At 43.7% G+C, this 24,366-nt stretch overlaps 1 protein-coding gene and 1 pseudogene across 2 annotated transcripts; one reads left to right on the top strand and one right to left on the bottom strand.

Moving 5' to 3' along the window:
- On the top strand, window positions 1-527 carry LOC309971428 (large ribosomal subunit protein uL23-like; annotated as a pseudogene). The gene has a single exon. The product of its transcript is annotated as a large ribosomal subunit protein uL23-like (transcript).
- A 13,696-nt stretch (window positions 528-14,223) lies between these two features.
- FAM25A (family with sequence similarity 25 member A) lies at window positions 14,224-24,114 on the bottom strand (the record flags this gene model as incomplete). Its single annotated transcript, XM_082854230.1, has 3 exons — window positions 14,224-14,357; window positions 15,287-15,349; window positions 24,042-24,114. The coding sequence occupies 3 exons, from the start codon at window positions 24,112-24,114 to the stop codon at window positions 14,224-14,226; spliced, it is 270 nt and encodes an 89-aa protein (XP_082710356.1).
- Window positions 24,115-24,366: the final 252 nt, after the last annotated feature.

Here is a 24,366-nt window from a genome sequence, read left to right on the forward strand (position 1 = left end):
ATGCGAGGATGGTTCAACATAAGAAATCAATCTGAAACCCTTTCCACGAAGGTGGCAGCAAAGGCGGAGAAGGAAGCCCCTGCCCCTCCCAAAGCCAGAGCTAAAGCAAAGGCTTTGAAGGCCAAGAAGCAGTGTTGAAAGGCATCTACCACCACAAACACTGCCATAAAATAAAAGATCTAGCCATCACTCACCTTCCAATGGCCCAAAATACTGCAGCTCAGGGGGCAGCCCAAATATCCTCAGAAGAGTGCCCCTAGGAGAAACAAACTTGACCACTATGCCGTCATCAGCTTCCCCCCTCACCACTGAGTCAGCCATGAAGAAAATGGAAGACAACACACGTGTTCATTGTGGATGTCAAGGCCAACAAGCACCAGATCAAACAGGCTGTGAAGCAGCTCTATGACATTGACATGGCTAAGGTCAACACCTTGATCAGGCCTGATGGAGAGAAGAAGGCATATGTTTAATTGGCTCCTGGCTACAATGCTTTGGATGTTGCCAACAAAATTGGGACCATCTAAACTGAGTCAGCTGGCTAATTCTAAATATAAAAGTTTTCACTATAAAAAATCTAATAAACCCATTAATTGAATAAAGGGGGGAAAAAACCACAATCACTGTGGAAAAAGCATTTGACAAAATTCAAGACCCTTTCTAAACATAAAGGACATTTACGAAAAACCCACAGCTAACATCATACTCGCTGAAAATTAGAAAACTTCCACTGAAGAGGAACAAGATTCTTGCTTTCACCCTATTCTACATTATACTGGAAGTTCTAGCCAGAGTATTTAGGCAAGAAAAAGAAAAGCCATCTGAATTGGAAAGGAAGAGAAACTATTTTGCAGATAACATTATTCTACATATAGAAAATCCCATAGAACACACACACTCTACTGGAACTAATAAACAAATTAAGCAAAGTTGCAGAGTACAAGACCAACACTCAAAAATAAATTTTCCTATGCATCAGCAATGCACAATCTGTAAAGGAAACTAAGAAAACAATTCCATTTACAATAATATACAAAAGAAGAAAATATCTGGGAATAAGTTTAAACAAGGAGTTGAAACCCTTATAAAACTACAAAACACTGTTTAAAGAATACCTCAATAAAGAGGTATTTTCATGGGAAAGACTTCCCATGATTATACATTGGAAAACAAAAGTGTTAAGTTGGAATTACTTCTCAAAGCAATCTATAGAGTCAAAATTCCAATGGCCATTTTTGCAAAAACATAGAAAATCTGATTCTGAAATTAATATGAAACTGCAGGGACTTCCCTGGTGGCACAGAGGTTAAGAATCTGCCTGCCAGTGGTCCAGGAAGATCCCACATGCCACAGAGCAACAAAGCCTGTGTGCCACAGCTACTGAGCCTGCGCTCTAGAGCCCACAAGCCACAACTACTGAAGCCCACGCACCTAGAGCCTGTGCTCCACAACAAGAGAAGCCACCGCAATGAGAAGCACATGCACCACAACGAAGAGTAGCCCCTGCTTGCTGCAACAAAACTGCAAGTGGCTCCAAATAACCAAAACAATATTGGGAAAAAAAAAAAAAGCAACAACAAAAAAACTTGGAGTTCTCACACTTACATTTCAAAATGTAATACAAAGCTACAGTAATTTAAACAGTGTGGTACTGACTGACATACAAACATTTGGACCAATGGAATAGAACTGAGAGTCCAGAAACATCTATGGTCAACTGATTTTTAACATTGGTGCCGAAATCATTTGTATTAGTTTCCCAAGGCTGCCTTAAAGTACCACAAATTGGATGACTTAAAACCACAGAACTTTATTGTCTCATAGTTTGGGGGGCTATAAATTGTCAGCAGGGCCAGCCATGCTCTCCCTGAAACCTGAAGGGGAGAATTTCTTGGCTTTTCCTAGCTTTTGGTGGTAGCCATCAATCCTTGGCATTCTTTGGCTTGCAGCTGCATTACTCCAATCTCTGCTTCTGTTGTCACATGGCCATCATCCCTCTTATGTGTGTCTCTTATAGGGACAACAGTTATATTGGATTAAGGGTACACCTTACTCCAGTATGACCTCATCTTAACTAGTTACATCTGCAATGACCATATTTCCAAATAAGGTCTCTTTTTCAGGTACTGGGGGTTAGGACTTAAACATATCTTTTTGGGGGGGAACTCAATTCAACACATAACACTATCCAATGAGAAAAAGAATAGTCTCTTCAACAAAAGGCATTAGGACAACTGGATATCTACGTGCAAAGGAACAAAGTTTAACTTCTTCCTCACTGCATATATAAAAATTAACTCAAGATGGATCAAAGACCTAAGTATAAGAGATAAAATTGTAAAACTATTAGAAGAAACCATATTGGTAAATCTTCATGGCCTTGGATTTGGTAAAAACTTATTTTTTTATTTCAGTTGTATTTTCAGTTCTATAATTTCTACTTCATTCCTTTTTATAATTTCTAATTCTTTATTTGTACTCTCTATTTGATGTTGATCTTATACTTTTAATTCTTTAGATGTGGTTTCTTTTAGCTCTTTGAACATGTTTAAAATAGTTGAAGTCTTTGTCTAGTAAGTCCATCTTCTGAAGTCTTAAGGCACAGTTTCTATCCCTCCCCCCCACCATGGGTTATAATTTCTTTCCTTGCATATCTTTGTTTTGTTTTTGCTGAAAACTGGACATGTTAAATAATATAAAGTGGCAACTCTGGAAATCAGATTCCATACTCCCCAGAGATTTGTTGTTGTTGAGTGTTTAGTGACCTTTCTGAACTAATTCTATAGTCTGTTTTCTTTGTTGTGTGTGACCACTGAAATTTCTCCTCAGTTAGCTTAGTGGTCAGCTAATGATTGGATAGAGATTTCTTCAAGTACCTAGAACCAGTAAGTCTCCTATCTTTGCCAAGACTCTGTCTATGCTGGGCCTCACCTTCAACACTCAGCCAGGCAACTTACATCTTGGCCTTGGTTCTCACTTCCTGCTTGCATAAAGCCTCAGGGTTAGAGATGAGAACTTCAGGCCTTCTCAGGTCTTTACTGAGCTTACACACATGTGCATGGCCTTTACTGAGCCTCACACATGTGCATGGCCTTCTAGATTCCCAGCAGTATGTTAGAATTTTCAAAGCCCCTAAGGACGTTTTATTCCCCAGTTTTTCCTTTTAAGATTTTTGGTTAGCCTATTGCTTGCTCACACTGTTATTCACCACCTCACCTCATACTGCCTGCCACCAACTTAAAAAATTACCTCTAAATGTTTTATAGCAAACAGTCCCAGGGAAAAGCCTTTTTGCACTAGGGGAGCTTCTAGTCCATACAAATAAAGACAGCCTTGCAGTGGGGTCTTCCTAGGAGCCACGAGTCAAGTCAAATAATGACATTTCTCTGGGAATAAGGCTTTGAAGAAACACCTACTCTGTTCTCCTATTTCCAGTAGCTGCCAGGCTGTTGGTTTTCACTGTGATTGTGGGTTGTTGGTGTCCAACATTGTACTGCTCACCGCAGGACAGGCCAATAAACTGAGAGACGAGTTGCTGGGGCAAGCAATAGCAACTTCATTTGGAAAACCAGTAGATCAAGAAGATGGTCGACTCATGCCCCAAGAACCATCTTCTTGCCCAAGTTAGAATTCAGGCTTCTTTAATACTAAAAGGGGAGGGAGTAAGGTCAAACATATCCTGGTTTCCATGAGCCTCCAGAGGGGATGTGTTAATTTCTTCCTCCCTGCAGTCATTCACAGGTGAGCCTGGTCAGGATGTTCCCTGTGAGCTAAACAAAGGTATTTTAGCTTAATGCTCGTTACCTGGGAGGCAGAGTTCCCAGAGATGGGCCCGTTATGTATAATTTAAGCTCACAGGCAACATCCCTTCAATAATTAGCTTATAATATAATGCAAAGTTTCTTAGCTATTACAATTCCCCATTGTCAATGTCCATTCCAGTCTTGTGGGAAAAGGGATGAAGACTGCTCTGGCTACTTCCAGAGGCTATGAATATTCCTTAGAATCTTTAGTCCTTTTTTATCTACAACTATTTGAACCTGATAAAACTGCTTAGCACTTTTTGTCTAATTTGTAATTGAACTTGGGGTTTTGGTTCCAGTTCCCAATACAAATACTAAATTCCTGTGCTATTTATTTAGACAAAATTAAACAAATTGGTTGACCCTTCTCCAGCTACAATGAAATTCCCATCTACTTCATTTGGATGGGCAGACCTGTTGGAGGCAAAGTCATGAACAAAGATTAGTATAGTGCCCAAAGTTTCAACATAATTGGCAACTGCTGCTGGGTCTTTTTTTTTTTTAAATAAATTTATTTATTTTTGGCTGTGTTGGGTCTTCATTGCTACACGCAGGCTTTCTCTAGTTGTGGAGAACGGGGGCTACTCTTCGTCGTGGTGTGCGGGCTTCTCATTGTGGTGGCTTCTCTTGTTGCAGAGCACAGGCTCTAGTCGCCCAGGCTTCAGTAGTTGTGGCACGTGGGCTCAGTAGTTGTGGCACATGGGCTCAGTAGTTGTGGCACATGGGCTCAGTAGTTGTGGCTCGTGGGCTCTAGAGCGCAGGCTAAGTAGTTGTGGCACACGTGCGTAGCTGCTCCGCAGCATGTGGGATCTTCACAGACAGCCCCACAGGGCTCGAACCCGTGTCCCCTACATTGGCAGGCAGATTCTTAACCACTGTGCTACCAGGGAAGCCCAACTGCTGGGTCTTTTACATCATTTATAGATTCTCGCCTAGGCAGGCATCTGGAACAGCCTACCATACAATATTTCAAAGAGGCTTAATTTTTTTAATTAATTAATTAATTTGTTTGGTTGCACCGGGTCTTAGTTGCAGCTCGCCGGCTCCTTAGTTGTGGCATGCAAACTCTTTAGTTGTGGCACACATATAGGATCTATTTCCCTGACCAGGGATCAAACCCAGGCCCCCTGCATTGGGAGTGCCACCAGGGAAGTCCCCCAAAGGGGCTCAATTTAAGCCTAATTCTGGAAGCCATTGATCTGTAGCAGGGCAACTGGAAAGGCCTTATCCCAAGTTAAGTTGGTATTCATTTTCTCAGTTTTTCCTGTTGACTGTGGTCTCCGGGATGAATGTTAGTTCCAATGCCTTAATCCAAGGCCTTAATCGGGATAATTTCCTTAAGGAGGGCTTTAACCAATTACAAGATACTGATTTTAAAGACTAATAACTTAAAACTGCCATACACAAAACAAATGGTCCACGAAACATTTTCCTTTCCTGATGAAGGTTTTACCATGCCTTGTTATCATTAACCAGTCTTTTACTATTAAACTTAAATGGCCAGTTGAGACAAACAGTTTTTCTGAGACCCTTCTTCCACCACTGATTAAAACTGGGGTGGCCGGGATTGGGGATAATACTCATTTCACCTTCTAAGCTTTCTGTGCAGACTTGGTGACCTTGCCAGCTCCAGCTGCCTCCTTGTCCACTGCTTTGATGACACCCACAGCAACCATCTTTCTCATGTCACAATCAGCAAAACGGCCCAGAGGAGGATAGTCAGAGAAGCTCTCAACATACATGGGCTTGCCAAGAACCGTATCAATGATGGCAGCATCACCAGATTTCAAGAATTTGGGGCCATCTTCCAGCTTTTTTCCCAGAACGATGGATGATCTATCTTTCCCTTCAGCTTAGCAAACCTGCAAGCAACGTGAGCTGGGCGGCAATCCAGCACAGGTGCATATCCAGCACTGATTTGGCCCGGGAGGTTCAAGATTATTACTTGAACAGGAAAGCCAGCTGCTTCCACTGATGGGTCACAGTCACCAGCCACTATGCACATCTTTGACAGACATGTTCTTGACATTGAAGCCCACACTGTCCCCAGGAAGGGCTTTACTCAAAGCTTCATGGTGCATTTCAGCAGATTTTACTTCATTGTAACATTGAGTGGAGCAAAGGTGACCACCATGCTAGGTATGAGAACACCAGTCTCCACTCCACCCACAGGGACAGTACCAATACTTCCAATTTTGTAGACGTCCTGGAGGGGCACACACAAGGAATACACCAGGTGGTATTTTGACAAGTTAGTCTGTGGGAGAAGTGATCCTCTTGCCTCAGAGGATATATTTTTAGACTAGGTGTCCCAGTGACCCCCCCCTTTTTTTTTTTTTTTTTTTTGCGGTACGCGGGCCTCTCACTGCCGTGGCCTCTCCCGTTGCGGAGCAGAGGCTCCGGACGCGCAGGCTCAGCGGCCATGGCTCACGGGCCCAGCCTCTCCGCGGCATGTGGGATCTTCCCGGACCGGGGCACGAACCCATGTCCCCTGCATCAGCAGGCGGACTCTCAACCACCGTGCCACCAGGGAAGCCCCTCCCAGTGACCCTGTTTAATGGTATTCGTATTGGCCATGTGTTTTTGGCCTTCTCTGGGGTGCGGTTAGCACACACTTCTGGTCTCACCTTTCAGAGACCTGTGGGGAAAGAGCTCTGTCTCCTTTCCTGGGGCTTTCATGAGTGCCATCCGTAGGCTTAATGTGTGTTCTGGTGGGACTCTGATGTCAAGCTGTTCTGGTGAGAAACTTCAGGGTGAGGTCTACCAGAAAGTTAATCAACTCATTCCTCACTGTCAGTTTTCCCCAGGGCTCCTGTGAGGAATTAGGCGCCTCAAGTCCAAGGGAGCCCCTGGACTGTTCATTCACCAGAGTGTTTCTCTCTTTCTACCATATGAGAGAGGCTCTCATCTTTTGGTTTTCTGCTTATGTTTTAGCCTAGGGCCACCTGTTTTCCTTCCCCAGTGGTGACTTACTACCAAAAAAGTGGTGTTTTGTTTTGCGTCTTCTTTCTTCTGTTGTTCCTATTGAACACTTTAAAAGCAACATCTACCAGTTGAAAAGGGTTCATTCCAAATGCACCATCTAATCTTTGCAACTTTCTCCCGATATCTGAGGCACTTTGCCCTCACCAAAAGGTCAAATTTACCATTCTAATATTTTCAGGGGCCTCGGGATCTGCATTAGTATGACATCTGTACACCTGATAAATCCTTTCCAAAAATTCAGAGACATCTTCATTTGTTTTGCTGAATTTCTTGAAAATCTCTTGCTTTGGTTCTCCTTTTCAAAGCCCTGCCAAGATGCACCAGTAACTAGTTCTCTAATAAGGGCATTCTGCCCTCACTGCAGTCCCAATCTGGTTCAGCTGAGGGACTTCAGCTGCCAAGTGGACTTCAGGTGTAGAGGATCCTCCCTATTCAGGAGGGTTGCAATCTTTCCAATTAAACAAGCCTGAGAAACCCAGCGGGCAGATCATTTGCATTTAGGTTACCTATGAGGTAATGGGGGAAGGGAAATTGCCATCCCCTGGGAGTGGCTCCTGGCCCAAATTGGGTGCCCTGTTGGTTCTTAGATGGTGATACCAGACCATGTACCTGAGCCCCAAAACCTAACGCACGATTTTGTAATTGATCCCTTGAAGGAAGGGAAGTCCTGAGCCCCAGTGCCAGGAATTGGGGCTGGATAGGAATGGAAGGTGCTGGAGGAGTTGGATATATTGGCCAGGCTGGGACAGCTAGCTCAGCTGTAGGAGTTACAGTTGGAAGCAACATATCCTCACTCTCATTCCCTTTTTATTTTCCCTGATGTAATAGCATAAATGCTTACACATAAAGGATTTCATCATTCTTCCCCACTTCTTCACACAATAGCTATAGAGTCATTCAAAAGCCACTGTAAAACCATAAATAGCAAGTGACTGTCTCTAACCATTAAAGGGATGCCTTTATGCTTTGGCATCAACCAACTGGGATTACAATGCAACTGAAAAGAAACTTGGTTACTGCTGTGACATACAACAATTTATGATAATTACTAAAATTATGACTGATACCATTTACCAGGATATACCAGAATTTTAGGAGTTCCATATAATTTCTAGAATGTGTATATTAATAACTTTTACCCATATGATACAATCTAAGAAGTTTTATCATCACTTATTTGACAATGCTTCCCACATAATTTAACATATCAAATAAGCCTAATTAGTTTAATATTCCTCTCTCTGAGATAGAGAAAACAAATAATTTGAGGTGTTATAGGGACCCTTGGGAAAACCTCAAAGTTAGCTAGAGGTCAAATGAACTTCATTTAGAATTTGATCTTTGGGAAGTTCATCAAAAATATCAAAAAGTTTTAACCAGTGATAAAAGATCTCAATGGCAAATACAGATCACTTAAACAAACAATTACCAAAAGCAGTTCAATATTTTAAGAAAACTTTGTCCTCTTAGAAAACCAAATTTAGGTTTTATACCACTTTACCTTTAAAATTTGTTTTCTTGGGCTTCCCTGGTGGCGCAGTGGTTGAGAGTCCGCCTGCCGATGAAGGGGACACGAGTTCGTGCCCCGGTCCGGGAAGATCCCACATGCCATGGAGCGGCTGGGCCGGTGAGCCATGGCCGCTGAGCCTGCGCGTCCGGAGCCTGTGCTCCGCAACGGGAGAGGCCACAACAGTGAGAGGCCCACGTACCGCAATAAAAAAAAATTTGTTTTCTTAAATTCAGTCTTATCTTAGCCAATCCCTATCATGCACAAAAAATTCTTTCAGTGTTCCTCCTCCAAAAACCTTCCACAATTTTCTGTATCCATATTGATCTGTCCCTCACTTTTTCCATTCAAAAACAGCCAGCTCTAAAACAAAACCACCTCTTTCCCTTTAACAAGATGCGTCTTCATTCCTCATACCTTCTTTGCTGAAAACACACATCCTACACCTTGCACACTGAAATGCTCCCTTTATAATTCTTAACTTGAAAACCTTAATCTCTAGTGAAAAATCAAGAAGTAATTGTAAAACCGTCAAACTAGCATTTCCTGATTGACAAACGTATGCTTTAGTCTTCCTCTTCCAAGAAGGCAAATGTAGGTAAATTTAGACCTGTCCAGCAATTAATGTTCTAATATTTTATCCTATTTGAAATGACCCAGAGAGTCAATGAATTCTCTTCATTTAACTTAGTTTAGTTTCAAGTTATGAAAATCTAGAGAAACTATTTTAGATAGACCTTCCCCAAACATAATTATTCCTATAGAGTTCACCTAAAACTCTTACCTCATATACCTCTATTTTATTTAGTTAAAATCTTTGTCATATTATTATCCTCTCGCTGACAAACTTTGTTAACAAGAATAGGTATTGGGACTTCCCTGGTGGTGCAGTGCTTAAGAATCCACCTGCCAGTGCAGAGGACATGGGTTCGAGCCCTGGTCTGGGAAGATCCCACATGCTGCGGAGCAACTAAGCCCATGTGCCACAACTACTGAGCCTGTGCTTTATAGTCCGTGAGCCACAACTACTGAGCCTGTGTGCTGCAACTACTGAAGTCCATGCACCTAGAGCCTGTGCTGCACAACAAGAGAAGCCACCACAATGAGAAGCCCATGCACCTCAACAAAGAGTAGCCCCTGCTCGCCACAACTAAAGAAAGCCCGGGCACAGCAACAAAGACCCAGTGCAGCCAATAAATAAATAAATAAATTTATTTAAACAACAAAAAAGGATAGGTCTTATTTGATTTCTAGCAAACTTAGGTACAATAACAGCATTATACTTAATGTTGATGACTCTAAAGATATGTCTGTGGAAATCAAACCAACAAGCTTACGCAAACCTTAATACCAGATATTAGTTCAATACTGAGTATTTCCTAGATCACATGAACCCAGAATTCATTCTAGCTAGTTTCTTTTATATTTGAGTATTTACATAAGTGCTTAATTTCCTTTAAGCCAAATAAAGAGCTCTTTTGCACATTAATGTTGGCAGTGCTACACATCTATAACATGTACAAACACACAAACACAGGGACCTCACAGTTCCCATTCCAACATTTCAGCCATGAATCAAGTACAACAATGTAAAACTACCCAGTTACAAAAGAGGTTGGATTCAAATTGGGTTTCTGGCAGATGGGACAAGTCAAGATCACCGGCTGATGGCTGACGGCTGATGGCTGAACCCTTTTTACTAATATTTATTTTGCTTCTATTTCTATTTGTAGCTTTTGGTGATTTTAGGAACCAAGTGGAACCTTCCTCTTCTTCCTGAGAATGCCCCACTCTTAGATAAGAACAGACAGTTTTTTGGTTTGGTTTAGTTTTTTCTGTTCCTTTCCTCCATTTAACATCAGTAAAAGTTTTAAATATCACAACTGATTTGGCTGTAAATGGAGAAACAGTACCAAACAAAATGAAATGAAAAACCCAAACGACAAACAGAAAATCTCAAATAAACCCTCAAGTTTGGTCTTGGGGTTTTATATATACCAACAACACAGGGGACCATAAACAAAGTACTTAACACAGCAAGGAAAGCAGTACATGGTGCACAGGGTCCCAAGAGAGCCCTGCCTAAATCCTTTGCGCAGATCCTAACAGGTACTGTGGCCACACATTGTTACGATGAAGTATCATCTTTCTCTCGCCCATGGGTTCATAGCTGTAATCACATCGCTTACCCAAAACGAGCCTCAGAGGACTTCAGGGATAATTGAAACGTTCTCCATTTTTAAAGACAGAAGTTCAAGACAAACAAAACACAAACTGCGCTCACAAATGCTAGCATCCACGGGAACAAACGAACCAGTTCACAAATCAGATATAAGTCCGACAACTCCTTCCTCTCCCCAACAGTGCACCCCACTCAAATACAAAACAAATTGGCTTATTCTGGAGAAAAAGCCCCAAACAGAGGAAAAAGTTCCCGGCTGTACACACCGGAGCAACTTACCCTACTGTACGGAGCTTGTTGGCTCCCAAACGTCGATTTGTTGCTCCAACTGTCAAGCTCTGGGGAAGCCGGTGCCACTTTGGGGAATTTTGAAGGTAAAGATCCTCAGGACAAGCTGTCCCGGCAGCTGCTAGGGCCTTACCCCCAAATTCCCCAACCAGGGCTGGCTAGCCACAAGTAGCAAGGCTCCTGGCTGGCTGCGCCCAAATTTGTTAAGAGTCCAAGCTCGTGCTGCTCACCACACTACAGGCCAATAAATCAAGAAATGAGTTGCTGGGGCGAGGAAGAGTGACTTTATTCAGAAATCCAGCAGACCAAGAAGATGGCGGCCTCCCGTCCCAAAGAACCATCTTGCCTGAGGTAACATTCAGGCTCCTTTCATACTAATAGCGGAGGGAGTAGCGTCAAACACTTCTGGTTTCCATCAGCCCCTGAGGCGATGTGTTAATTCCTTCCTCCCTGCAGTCCTGCACAGATGGGCCTGGTCAGGATGTTCCCCGTGCGCTGAACAAAGGTATTTTAGCTTAATGCTCATTACCTGGGAGGCAGGGTTCCCTGAGGTGGGCCTTTGTGTATCATTTAAGCTTACAGGCAACATCCCTTTAGTGATTAGCTTGTAATAGAATACAAAGGTTCTTCCCTATTACATTGGTTTTCAAGGCTTACAGTGGAGCTGGAAAGGGGGGGGGGGGAGAGATGAGAAAAGAATAGGGCAAGTTAAAAGCATTACAAAGCTGCTGTTCTTAAAAAAAGATTGTTTTAAATTTGTTTTATGTAAATACTCCCTGGATTACTGTAAGCCTTTGGTTAATTTCCAGAGTTCTGAAAAAAGTTGATTCTGACCATATTTTTGTCAGTTTTCTCATGATTTTTATGGAGAATTTTTGGAGATCTTGGAGAAAGTCAGCGATTTTCTTTGACATCACTCTTGCCTGCTTCTTATAACATGCTTAGAGTCTGGGGTTGATGCCATGCCCCTCACTGCACAATGCACACAGTAAAAAGAAAATGAGGGATGCAAGTATCTATTTTAGAACAGCACACTGCAAGGTGAAGTTAAAGGAACGTGGGAGTGCTTCTCCAACTCTCTGTGAAGGAGGTCCGGTTTTTTTGATTTTGGTTTGTTCCTTAACCTCATTCATCACGACATGTGGTGCTACTTCTGCTCCTTCCTGTGACTAGTTCACATGCAACTTACCGTACACGTTCAACAACCTGAACTGGTCTATACCCCATTCGACAAGAATTCTCCACTGATCGCACTCTTGTAGGTCCAGGAGATGCCCAATTGCTTTAAGAGTTTCTAAACACTGTGTTTCTTTACTTCCCTTGTTGCCAAGTGGCAATAAAGTTTGAAACCAGCAAACTTTGAGTAGCACTTAATTAGGAAGCAATCTTCAATAAGCTGGTATGTGGCCTCCACAACCACATTTTAAAACATATGTATTGGTTTTCTCTTAAATTCAAGCATCATGGAAATACATAATATAAAAAGTGAGGATTCCTCATATTCTCACAGAGCTGAACACTTTTAATATTTGCTATATACATGCTACCAGTTTTCTTCTATTCTTATATGTTTGCTTTGTAAAAATGAACTTATTCTACATACATTTCACAAAGTGTTAACTTATTTGTACATGTTCCCTAATGATATATGTATATTTTCCTCATTCTTAACAGCCAGAGTATTCCATTTCATATAAATGTGATAAATGTTAACCAGTCGTTAGGTGGCCATCTAAGCACAAGTCCCATTTTTCAAGCTAAAGCATTATTAATACACTAGAAGTAGTAAGTGTCAACTCTAAATTGTCAAATCTAACAAGCAGAGTAAAGCTTGCCATCCAAGTAATTTCTGATTATCATTTTAGGGTGTTTCCAATCTCTTGCTATCATTAACATGTCAGAATGTACCCTCGCCCTTAAGGCCTCTGCCTGTACACCCAAAGAATAAAGTCTGGTAAGAGGAACTGCCATCCAAAGAGGCTGTTCTGGTCAATGCTCTGTTACAGCCTATCTAGGAAAAGAATCTAAAAGAACAGTGTATGTATTTCTATAACAGAGTCACTTCGCTGTACACCTGAAACTAATACAACATCGTAAATCAATTATACCCCAATAAAAATTTAAAAACAAAAACCCTGCAGAAAGTAAAAAGCACTTCATTTGCCTCCTAAAATTTAAAAAAACAAACAAAGAGGCTGTTCTGGTTGACATTGCCACCCACAATCCACATTCTTTTTTTTTTTTTTTTTTTTTTTTTTGCGGTACACGGGCCTCTCACTGCTGTGGCCTCCCCCGTTGCGGAGCACAGTCTCCGGACGCGCAGGCTCAGCGGCCACGGCTCCTGGGCCCAGCCGCTCCACGGCATGTGGGATCCTCCCAGACCGGGGCACGAACCCGTGTCCCCTGCATTGGCAGGCAGACTCTCAACCACCGCGCCACCAGGGAAGCCCTCCACATCCTTTTGAGTTTGGGTCTGGATTGGGAGAACTCAAAAGTCATCAGGACCCCAAACCAAGATATAAGGTCCATATCTAGCTGGACAATAGCGAATGTTCCAAGCCAGAACACTGGATATTCCTGGGCCGTTCAGAAACGTGTGAAGCCAATTCTGAAAGAACTTCAGAAATGTGGGGAGCAACTAACTCATTCCACAAACATCTTTTCTTCTAATTTCCCCTAAGAACAATAACTTCCAGCAGGATAAATAAGCAATGCCATATCTTTACAAGTCATTTCCTTTTTCTTTAATCCAAAATGTTAAGCTAAATGCTATTCAAACATGTTTAACTTTAATGGTACTGACTCACTCGTGGCAGGAAGGAGAGAAGAGCAGGCATTCTGACCCACTACCGCCAGTTAGGCCTAACCCAAGTCTCTGAGTGGAGATCTGACAGCAGCTCCAGCAGCCAACAGGCAGTGGACTCGGTTTCTCCATGACCTGATTCTGTGACTGTCCAGCAGAAACACTTCTCTGAAGCCTCTTTCAGAACATGAAGCAGCTCAACCTGCCTGAGCCTGCCCAGCTAACCCCTCAGTCAGGTTGGTCTGTTATCTTCCCTGATTGCTGTAAGAATATTTCAAGGAAAACGCAAAGAACACATAAGCTGAACTGTGGTCCTCCCTTGGGGTGTCCTTGAAGCACTCAGGTGTCTGAAAGCTATGTATAGCTGCTGCGAAAATGAGCTTTTAAGAAATGTAGCACAGACACTAACAGTTCTCAAGAGCTCCTTGCTGACATAAGAAGTCATAACGTGAGAGCAGCACATCTGATTTATCACAGGGATCTATCTGACCCCCAGTGGGTGCCAAGGTGCTGGCCTCTTGTCCCTGCAGAGTGGTGCGACACTCAGGACGTAACACAATGTTTCCACCCAAACAGGAACAAACCCAGGGCTCAGTGTACACATTTCACAGCTTTTTATTGCGATTCAGGAAGAGCCTGCTGGTGGCAGGCATGCTCACTGTCCCAGTTTGCCCAGGCCTTCCGCTGCGTGCGTGACAGCATTTGTGACTGTGTTGGTCACCGTCTCAGTGACTTCCTTTACCACTTTGTCCCTTGTCTCATGGGTCTTCTTTAAAGCTCCAGCAACGGCTGTCAGGAAGAAATGATATCCAGGTGAGCAAAGTAAACAATTCAAGTCACTCGCTGGCTTGGAGTCACCTGGAGTGGCCTGTGGGATGCGGCAGTCTTACCGGGTCATGCCCTGGAGGAGTCTGTGGGGCAGAGGGCAGCACAGCTCCTGGAGGAATGCATTCAAATTTGCTTTTATTTCTCCAAACAGCTTGCATTTCTCCAACTATTAGTGAGACAGAGCATCTGCTTGTGGGCGTACTGCCTACTCATGCTTCATTTTTCTGTGAACTGCCTGTTTGTATCTTTTGGTCATTTTTATATTGGGCTATCATTTCTACTACAAATATTTTTGCCCAGTTTGTGGTTTTTCTTTTGGTTTGGCTTACAGGTTTTTTTTCCACAATGGAAAATTTTGAAGTTTTATATTGTCCAATTTACCTAGTATTTCCTTTATAGCTGTTGGATTTTCTGTCATCGTTAAAAAGACCCTCCCTCCTCTGAGATTATGCCAAAATCTATGTTCTCTTCTCACAATTTAATAATTTCATGTATTTGTATTTAAGTCCTAATCCATCCGGAATCTATTTTGTTGTAAGGAGTGAGATATACACGTGGTTTTTTACATCGTGATACTCACAGCACAAACATATAAACATTTATGTAAATATGTATTCATGTAAATATATGATTTTATGTCTCAGATGTTTTGTTCCAGCACGCCTGCACCTGGTCTTTTGTGATGTCATCCTCTTAACATTTCACAGAGACGACTATCTAGATGGAACTTGCTTTAGCAAAGTACGGCCTGTGACCTCAAATGAGCACAGATAATTATACACCAACTGAAAGGATGCCACACTGGGGTCAAGGTGTGATCTGGCTAGGCAAGGATCAGGCTGCTGCCAGCACCCAGCTTCCCTCCTTCCCCACCCCGACCCTGGCCGTACCATTCTTTCCAGCCTCCTTGGCAGGCTCCACCGCCTCCTTCACCACTCCCTCCACGAAGTCAACTGAAACAATGAGACAGACAAGCCCAGAGTGAGAGCACAGTGTAAGCTGCCTGTCCTCACAGCAGGGCCCAGACAACCCTGGATACCCTGGAAGGGGCTCGGGGATGCTGCCCCCGTCAGGACAGGACAAGCTGCTCCCAAGAAGGACCCCCAGCTGGCTTCCTTCAGAGACCGGAGAGGGGTCCGACTGGCAGGAGATAAGCCGAGTAAGCTAGGTAAAGGCGCAGGGCTCTCCATGCCCCTTGGCCAGCGAGGCCTGGAATGCCAACGAGCAGGCCCTGCTGCTGGCTGGGGACCTGGAGCCAAGGCCGGGCGTGTTTCCCAGGTCACCAGGCCTCTCAGGCGAGCTGCGGTCCTGCCTGTGGCCGGACGGACGCTGCGCTGCAGTGGGAGGCTGAATGTCAAAGCTCCCTCCGGCAGTACCAAGCTCCCCAGAGCAACTCCTCCAGCACCACGAAACTCTCTGCCCTCCCAGGTTGGTAACGGGCCAGCCCTGGAAGACACCACGGTCAGAAAACCTGGCTCAGCTTCTCCCTCCTAGAATCACCTCCACCACTTGGGTCCCTCGTGTGCAGACTGGGAGTGACACAGCATTCAGAGCTGGTGAAAGAAAGGGGGTGCTCAACAGCAGCTGCAATGTTCAAATGAAACACAGACAGGTTTGCAGCCCTTTAGAAAGAGAACAGCAAACTCCGGCACAAGCTGTTTTTCACAAAACGTCCAACAGGTGGGGCCTGGATCAACCTCCCTGCATCCAGCGGCTGACGTACAAAAAAGGATTTCTGGGTTTTTTGTGGGTTTTTTTGGCTGCATTGGGTCTTCATTGCGGTGGCTTCTCTTGTTGTGGAGCACGGACACTAGGCACGCGGGCTTCAGTAGTTGTAGCTCGCGGGCTCTGGAGCACCGGCTCGGTAGCTGTGACACACGGGCTTAGTTGTTCCCCGGCATGTGGGACCTTCCGGGACCAGGGCTCGAACCCTTGTCCCCTGCACTGGCATGCGGATTCTTAATCACTGTTCCACCAGGGAAGCCCCTGGGGACTTTGAAGAAACTGAAAATGTCCTTTGTGTAAACCCTGGGGGCTGACTTTGAACAGAATCAGACTCGGTGGTTTCTTAAGAAAGAAATCCTTGAAGCTTTAAAGTTATGGTAGGGGGAATCGGGAAGATGGTGGAAGAGTAAGACGCAGAGATCACCTTCCTCCCCACAGATACACCAGAAGTACATCTACACGTGGAACAACTCCTACAGAACACCTACTGAACGCTGGCAGAAGACCTCAGACCTCCCAAAAGGCAAGAAAGTCCCCACGTACCTGGGTAGGGCAAAAGGAAAAAGAATAAACAGAGACAAAACAATAGGGACTCGACCTGCACCAGTGGGAGGGAGCTGTGAAGGAGGAAAAGTTTCCACACACTAGGAAGCCCTTTCGCGGGCGGAGACTGCGGGCGGCGGGGGGAAGATTCGGGGCCACGGAAGACAGCGCAGCAACAGGGGTGCGGAGGTCAAGGCGGAGAGATTCCCGCACAGAGGATCAGGGCCGACCGGCACTCACCAGCCCGAGAGGCTTGTCTGCTCACCCGCAGGGGCGGGCGGGGCTGGGAGCTGAGGCTCGGGCTTTGGTCAGAGCGCAGGGAGAGGACTGGGGTTGGAGGCGTGAACACAGCCTGCAGGGGGTTAGTGCGCCACGGCTAGCCGGGAGGGAGTCCGGGGAAAAGTCTGGAACTGCTTAAGAGGCAAGAGACTTTTTCTTCCCTCTTTGTTTCCTGGTGCGCGAGGAGACGGGATTAAGAGCGCTGCTTAAAGGAGCTCCAGAGACCGGCGCGAGCCGCGGCTAACAGCGCGGACCCCAGAGACGGGCATGAGATGCTAAGGCTGCTGCTGCCGCCACCAAGAAGCCTGTGTGCGAGCACAGGTCACTACCCACACCCTCCTTCCGGCGAGCCTGTGCAGCCCGCCACTGCCAGGGTCCCGGGATCCAGGGACAACTTCCCCGGGAGAGCGCACGGTGTGCCTCAGGCTGGTGCAATCTCCTGTTGGCCTCTGCCGCCGCAGACTCGCCCCGCATCCGCACCCCTCCCTCCCCCTGGCCTGAGTGAGCCAGAACCCCCAAATCAGCGGCTCCTTTAACCCCGTCCTGTCTGAGCGAAGAACAGACGCCCGACGGCGACCTACACGCAGAGGCGGGGCCAAATCCAAAGCTGAGCCCCGGGAGCCGTACGAACAAAGAAGAGAAAGGGAAATCTCACCCAACAGCCTCAGAAGCAGCGGATTAAATCTCCACAATCAACTTGATGTACCTGCATCTGTGGAATACCTGAATAGACAACGAATCATCCCAAATTGAGGAGGTGGACTTTGAGAGGAAGATTTATGATTTTTTCCCCTTTTCCTCTTTTTGTGAGTGTGTATGTGTATGCCTCTGTGTGAGATTTTGTCTGTATAGCTTTGCTTTCACCATTTGTCCTACGGTTCCATGCGTCCGTTTTTTTTTTCTTAATAATTATTTTTTATTTTAATAACTTTATTTTATATTACCTTCTTTTGTTTTCTTTTCTTCCTTCCTTCCTTCCTTTCTTTCTCCTCCCTCCCTCCCTCCCTTCTTTCCTACTTTTTCTCCCTTTTATTCTGAGCCGTGTGGATGAAAGGCTCTTAGTGCTGCAGCCAGGAGTCAGTGCTGTGCCTCTGAGGTAGGAGAGCCAACTTCAGGACACTGGTCCACAAGAGACCTCCCAGCTGCACATAATATCAAACGGCGAAAATCTCCCAGAGATCTCCATCTCAACGCCAGCACCCAGCTTCACTCAACGACCGGCAAGCTACAGTGCTGGGCATCCTATGCCAAACAACGAGCAAGACAGGAACACAACCCCACCCATTAGCAGAGAGGCTGCCCAAAATCATAGTAAGTCCACAGACACCCCAAAACACACCACCAGACGTGGACCCGCCCATCAGAAAGACAAGATCCAACCTCATCCACCAGAACACAGGCACTAGTCCCCTCCACCAGGAAGCCTACACAACCCACTGAACCAACTTTAGCCACTGGGGACAGACACCAAAAACAACGGGAACTACGAACCTGCAGCCTGCAAAAAGGAGACCCCAAACACAGTAAGATAAGCAAAATGAGAAGACAGAAAAACACACAGCAGATGAAGGAGCAAGATAAAAACCCACCAGACCTAACAAATGAAGAGGAAATAGGCAGTCTACCTGAAAAAGAATTCAGAGTAATGAAAGTAAAGATGATCCAAAATCTTGGAAATAGAATAGACAGAATGCAAGAAACATTTAACAAGGACCTAGAAGAACAAAGAGGAAACAAGCAATGATGAACAACACAATAAATGAAATTAAAAATACTCTAGATGGGATCAATAGCAGAATAACTGAGGCAGAAGAACAGATAAGTGACCTGGAAGATAAAATAGTGGAAATAACTACTGCAGAGCAGAATAAAGAAAAAGGAATGAAAAGAACTGAGGACAGTCTCAGAGACATCTGGGACAACATTAAATGTACCAACATTCGAATTATAGGGGTTCCAGAAGAAGAAGAGAAAAAGAAAGGGACTGAGAAAATATTTGAAGCATTATAGTTGAAAACTTCCCTAATATGGGAAAGGAAATAGCACAGGAAGCACAGAGAGTCCCATACAGGATAAATCCAAGGAGAAACAGGCCAAGACACATATTAATCAAACTGTCAAAAATTAAATACAAAGAAAACATATTAAAAGCAGCAAGGGAAAAACAACAAATAACACACAAGGGAATCCCCATAAGGTTAACAGCTGATCTTTCAGCAGAAACTCTGCAAGCCAGAAGGGACTGGCAGGACATATTTAAAGTGATGAAGGAGAAACACCTACAACCAAGATTACTCTACCCAGCAAGGATCTCATTCAGATTTGATGGAGAAGTTAAAACCTTTACAGACAAGCAAAAGCTGAGAGAGTTCAGCACCACCAAACCAGCTTTATAACAAATGCTAAACGATCTTCTCTAGGCAAGAAGCACAAGAGAAGGAAAAGACCTACAATAACAAACCGAAAACAATTAAGAAAATGGGAATAGGAACATAAATATCGATAATTACCTGAAATGTAAATGGATTAAATGCTCCCACCAAAAGGCACAGACTGGCTGAATGGATACAAAAACAAGACCCATATATATGCTGTCTACAAGAGACCCACCTCAGACCTAGAGACACATACAGACTGAAAGTAAGGGGATGGAAAAAGATATTCCATGCAAATGGAAACCAAAAGAAAGCTGGAGTAGCAATTCTCATATCAGACAAAATAGACTTTAAAATAAAGACTGTTACAAGAGACAAAGCAAGACACTACATAATGATCAAGGGATCAATCCAAGAAGAAGATATAACAATTGTAAATATTTATGCACCCAACATAGGAGCACCTCAATACATAAGGCAAATACTAACAGCCATAAAAGGGGAAGTCGACAGTAACACATTCATAGTAGGGGACTTTAACACCCCACTTTCACCCATGGACAGATCATCCAAAATGAAAATAAATAAGGAAACACAAGCTTTAAATGATACATTAAACAAGATGGCCTTAACTGATATTTATAGGACATTCCATCCCAAAACAACAGAATACACATTTTTCTCAAGTGCTCATGGAACATTCTCCAGGATAGATCATATCTTGGATCACAAATCAAGTCTTGGTAAATTAAAAAAAATTGAAATTGTATCAAGTATCTTTTCCGACCACAACACTATGAGACTAGACATCAATTACAGGAAAAGATCTATAAAAAATACCAACACATGGAGGCTAAACAATACACTACTTAATAACGAAGTGATCACAGAAGAAATCAAAGAGGAAATCAAAAAATACCTAGAAACAAATGACAATGGAGACACGGCAACCCAAAACCTATGGGATGCAGCAAAAGCAGTTCTAAGAGGGAAGTATATAGCAATACAATCCTACCTTAAGAAACAGGAAACATCTCGAATAAACAACCTAAACTTGCACCTAAAGCAATTAGAGAAAGAAGAACAAAACAACCCCAAAGTTAGCAGAAGGAAAGAAATCATAAAGATCAGATCAGAAATAAATGAAAAAGAAATGAAGGAAACGATAGCAAAGATCAATAAAACTAAAAGCTGGTTCTTTGAGAAGATAAACAAAATTGATAAACCATTAGCCAGACTCATCAAGAAATAAAGGGAGAAGACTCAAATCAATAGAATTAAAAGTGAAAAAGGAGAAGTAACTGACACTGCAGAAATACAAAGGATCATGAGAGATTACTACAAGCAACTCTATGCCAATTAAATGGACAGCCTGGAAGAAATGGACAAATTCTCAGAAGTGCACAACCTGCCAAGACTGAATCAGGAAGAAATAGAAAATATGAACAGACCAATCACAAGCACTGAAATTGAAACTGTGATTAAAAATCTTCCAACAAACAAAAGCCCAGGACCAGATGGCTTCACAGACAAATTCTATCAAACATTTAGAGAAGAGCTAACACCTATCCTTCTCAAACTCTTCCAAAATATAGCAGAGGGAGGAACACTCCCAAACTCATTCTAAGAGGCCACCATCACCCTGATACCAAAACCAGACAAGGATGTCACAAAGAACGAAAACTACAGGCCAATATCACTGACGAACATAGATGCAAAAATCCTTAACAAAATACTAGCAAACAGAATCCAACAGCACATTAAAAGGATCATACACCATGATCAAGTGGGGTTTATTCCAGGAATGCAAGGATTCTTCAATATATGCAAATCTATCAACGTAATACACCACATTAACAAATTGAAGGGGAAAAACCATATGATCATCTCAATAGATGCAGAGAAAGCTTTCGACAAAATTCAACACCCAGTTATGATAAAAACCCTGCAGAAAGTAGGCATAGAGGGAACTTTCCTCAAACATAATAAAGGCCATATGTGACAAACCCACAGCCAACATCGTCCTCCATGGTAAAAAACTGAAAGCATTTCCACTAAGATCAGGAACAAGACAAGGTTGCCCACTCTCACCACTCTTATTCAACATAGTTTTGGAAGTTTTAGCCACAGCAATCAGAGAAGAAAAGGAAATAAAAGGAATCCAAATCGGAAAAGAAGAAGTAAAGCTGTCAATCTTTGCAGATGACATGATACTATACATAGAGAATCCTAAAGATGCTACCAGAAAACTACTAGAGCTAATCAATGAACTTGGTAAAGTGGCAGGATACAAAATTAATGCACAGAAATCTCTGGCATTCCTATACACTAATGATGAAAAATCTGAAAGTGAAATCAAGAAAACACTCCCATTTACCATTGCGACAAAAAGAATAAAATATCTAGGAATAAACCTACCTAAGGAGACAAAAGACCTGTATGCAGAAAATTATAAGACACTGATGAAAGAAATTAAAGATGATACAAATAGATGGAGGGATATACCATGTTCTTGGATTGGAAAAATCGACATTGTGAAAATGACTCCACTACCCAAAGCAATCTACAGATTCAATGCAATCCCTATCAAACTACCACTGGTATTTTTCACAGAACTAGAACAAAAAATTTCACAATTTGTATGGAAACACAAAAGACCCCGAATAGCCAAAGCAACCTTGAGAACGAAAAACGGAGCTGGAGGAATCAGGCTCCCTGACTTCAGACTATATTACAAAGCTACAGTAATCAAGACAGTATGGTACTGGCACAAAAACAGAAAGATAGATCAATGGAACAGGATAGAAAGCCCAGAGATAAACCCACGCACATATGGTCACCTTATCTTTGATAAAGGAGGCAGGAATGTACAGTGGAGAAAAAAAAAATCTCATAAAAGTATGAGATTAGATCACTCCCTAACAGCATACACAAAAATAAGCTCAAAATGGATTAAAGACCTAAATGTAAGGCCAGAAACTATCAAACTCTTAGAGGAAAACCTAGGCAGAACACTCTATGACATAAATCACAGCAAGATCCTTTTTGACCCACCTCCTAGAGAAATGGAAATAAAAACAAAAATAAACAAATGGTACCTAATGAAACTTCAAAGCTTTTGCACAGCAAAGGAAACCATAAACAAGTCCAAAAGAGAACCCTCAGAAGGGGAGAAAATATTTGCAAATGAAGCAACTGACAAAGGATTAATCTCCAAACTTTACAAGCAGCTCATGCAGCTCAAAAAACAAACAACCCAATCCAAAAATGGGCAGAAGGCCTAAATAGACATTTCTCCAAAGAAGATATACAGACTGCCAACAAACACATGAAAGAATGCTCAACATCATTAATCATTAGAGAAATGCACATCAAAACTACAATGAGATATCATCTCACACCAGTCAGAATGGCCATCATCAAAAAATCTAGAAACAATAAATGCTGGAGAGGGTGTGGAGAAAAGGGAACACTCTTGCACTGCTGGTGGGAATGTGAATTGTTACAGCCACTGTGGAGAACAGTATGGAGGTTCCTTAAAAAACTACAAATAAAACTACCATATGACCCAGCAATCCCACTACTCGGCATATACCCTGAGAAAACCATAATTCAAAAAGGGTCATGTATCAAAATGTTCATTGCAGCTCTATTTACAATAGCCCGGAGATAGAAACAACCTAAGTGTCCATCATCGGATGAATGGATAAAGATGTGGCACATATATACAATGGAATATTACTCAGCCATAAAAAGAAACGAAATTGAGCTATTTGTAATGAGGTGGATAGACCTTGGAGTCTGTCATACAGAGTGAAGTAAGTCAGAAAGAGAAAGACAAATACCGTATGCTAACACATATATATGGAATTTAAGGGAAAAAAATGTCATGAAGAACCTACGGGTAAGACAGGAATAAAGACACAGACCTACTAGAGAATGGACTTGAGGATATGGGGAGGGGGAAGGGTGAGCTGTGACAAAGCGAGAGAGTGGCATGGACATATATTCACTACCAAACGTAAGGTAGATAGCTAGTGGGAAGCAGCCGCATAGCACAGGGAGATCAGCTCAGTGCTTTGTGACCACCTAGAGGAGTGGGATAGGCAGGGTGGGAGGGAGGGAGACGCAAGAGGGAAGAGATATGGGAACATATGTATATGTATAACTGATTCACTTTGTTATAAAGCAGAAACTAACACACCATTGTAAAGCAATTATACGCCAATAAAGATGTAAAATAAAATAAAATAAGATAAAGTTATGGTAAAAATTAAACTCTGTCTTCCTTTTTTTGTATAGGATACTCGGAATAGTTTGTTTTAATACTGAAGGGCCCCTCCCTGCTTTCCAGAGTGACGGATTTAAGCCACCAGCTGCTCACCCAGCACCCTGGCTCCCCTCTTGCCACCAGGGGCCTCCTCTGAGCTGCCCCCTCCGGGCCTCAGCCACAGACCCCAGGAATGTATCAAGCCCAGGGGGCAGAGCAGGTCTGACTGGGAGGGTTGCTTGGGGCAGTGGACCCCTCATGTCTCCTCCCCGAGGTCCCTTCCTCAGCTTCCATAGCCCCCCACCTCCATCCTGTCCCTACACGGCTGATCAGCTCCCCATGGGGCCAAGGCCTGCCCCAGTCCTGCTGGGATCAGCACAGGCCCAGTCGAGTCTGTCCCGATCCCCCAGTGGCAGGAACGGTGCAGGTGGAAAGAAGCCTCGGGGTCCTTACCAGCTTCCTCGGTGGCCTTCTCGGTGCGGTGGGCCAGACCCTCAGCGGCAAGCTTCCCCAGGCCTCCTAACATTGTGCGGCGACAGGTGGTGATCAAGCAGGATGCTGGGGCCTGAACCAGTCTGCTTTTATAGATGCCTGGCTGGGCTCCGGGGCACAAGCCCTGGCCCTGGTGGTGAGTCAGCACAGATGGCAAGAGGAAGAGGCTGGGTGGAGCCACCCCAGCGTTGTGGCTGGGGCAGTGCCTCTCCGGCAGCATGAGACCCATACACCCCATCTCCTGGGACCCTGTGAGGGGCAGGGACAGGGAGCAGGGTGAGGCTGG

The sequence above is a fragment of the Leucopleurus acutus genome (genome assembly GCF_964270905.1).
Source record: "Leucopleurus acutus genome assembly, chromosome: 14".
In the NCBI taxonomy this organism is placed as follows: domain Eukaryota; kingdom Metazoa; phylum Chordata; class Mammalia; order Artiodactyla; family Delphinidae; genus Leucopleurus; species Leucopleurus acutus.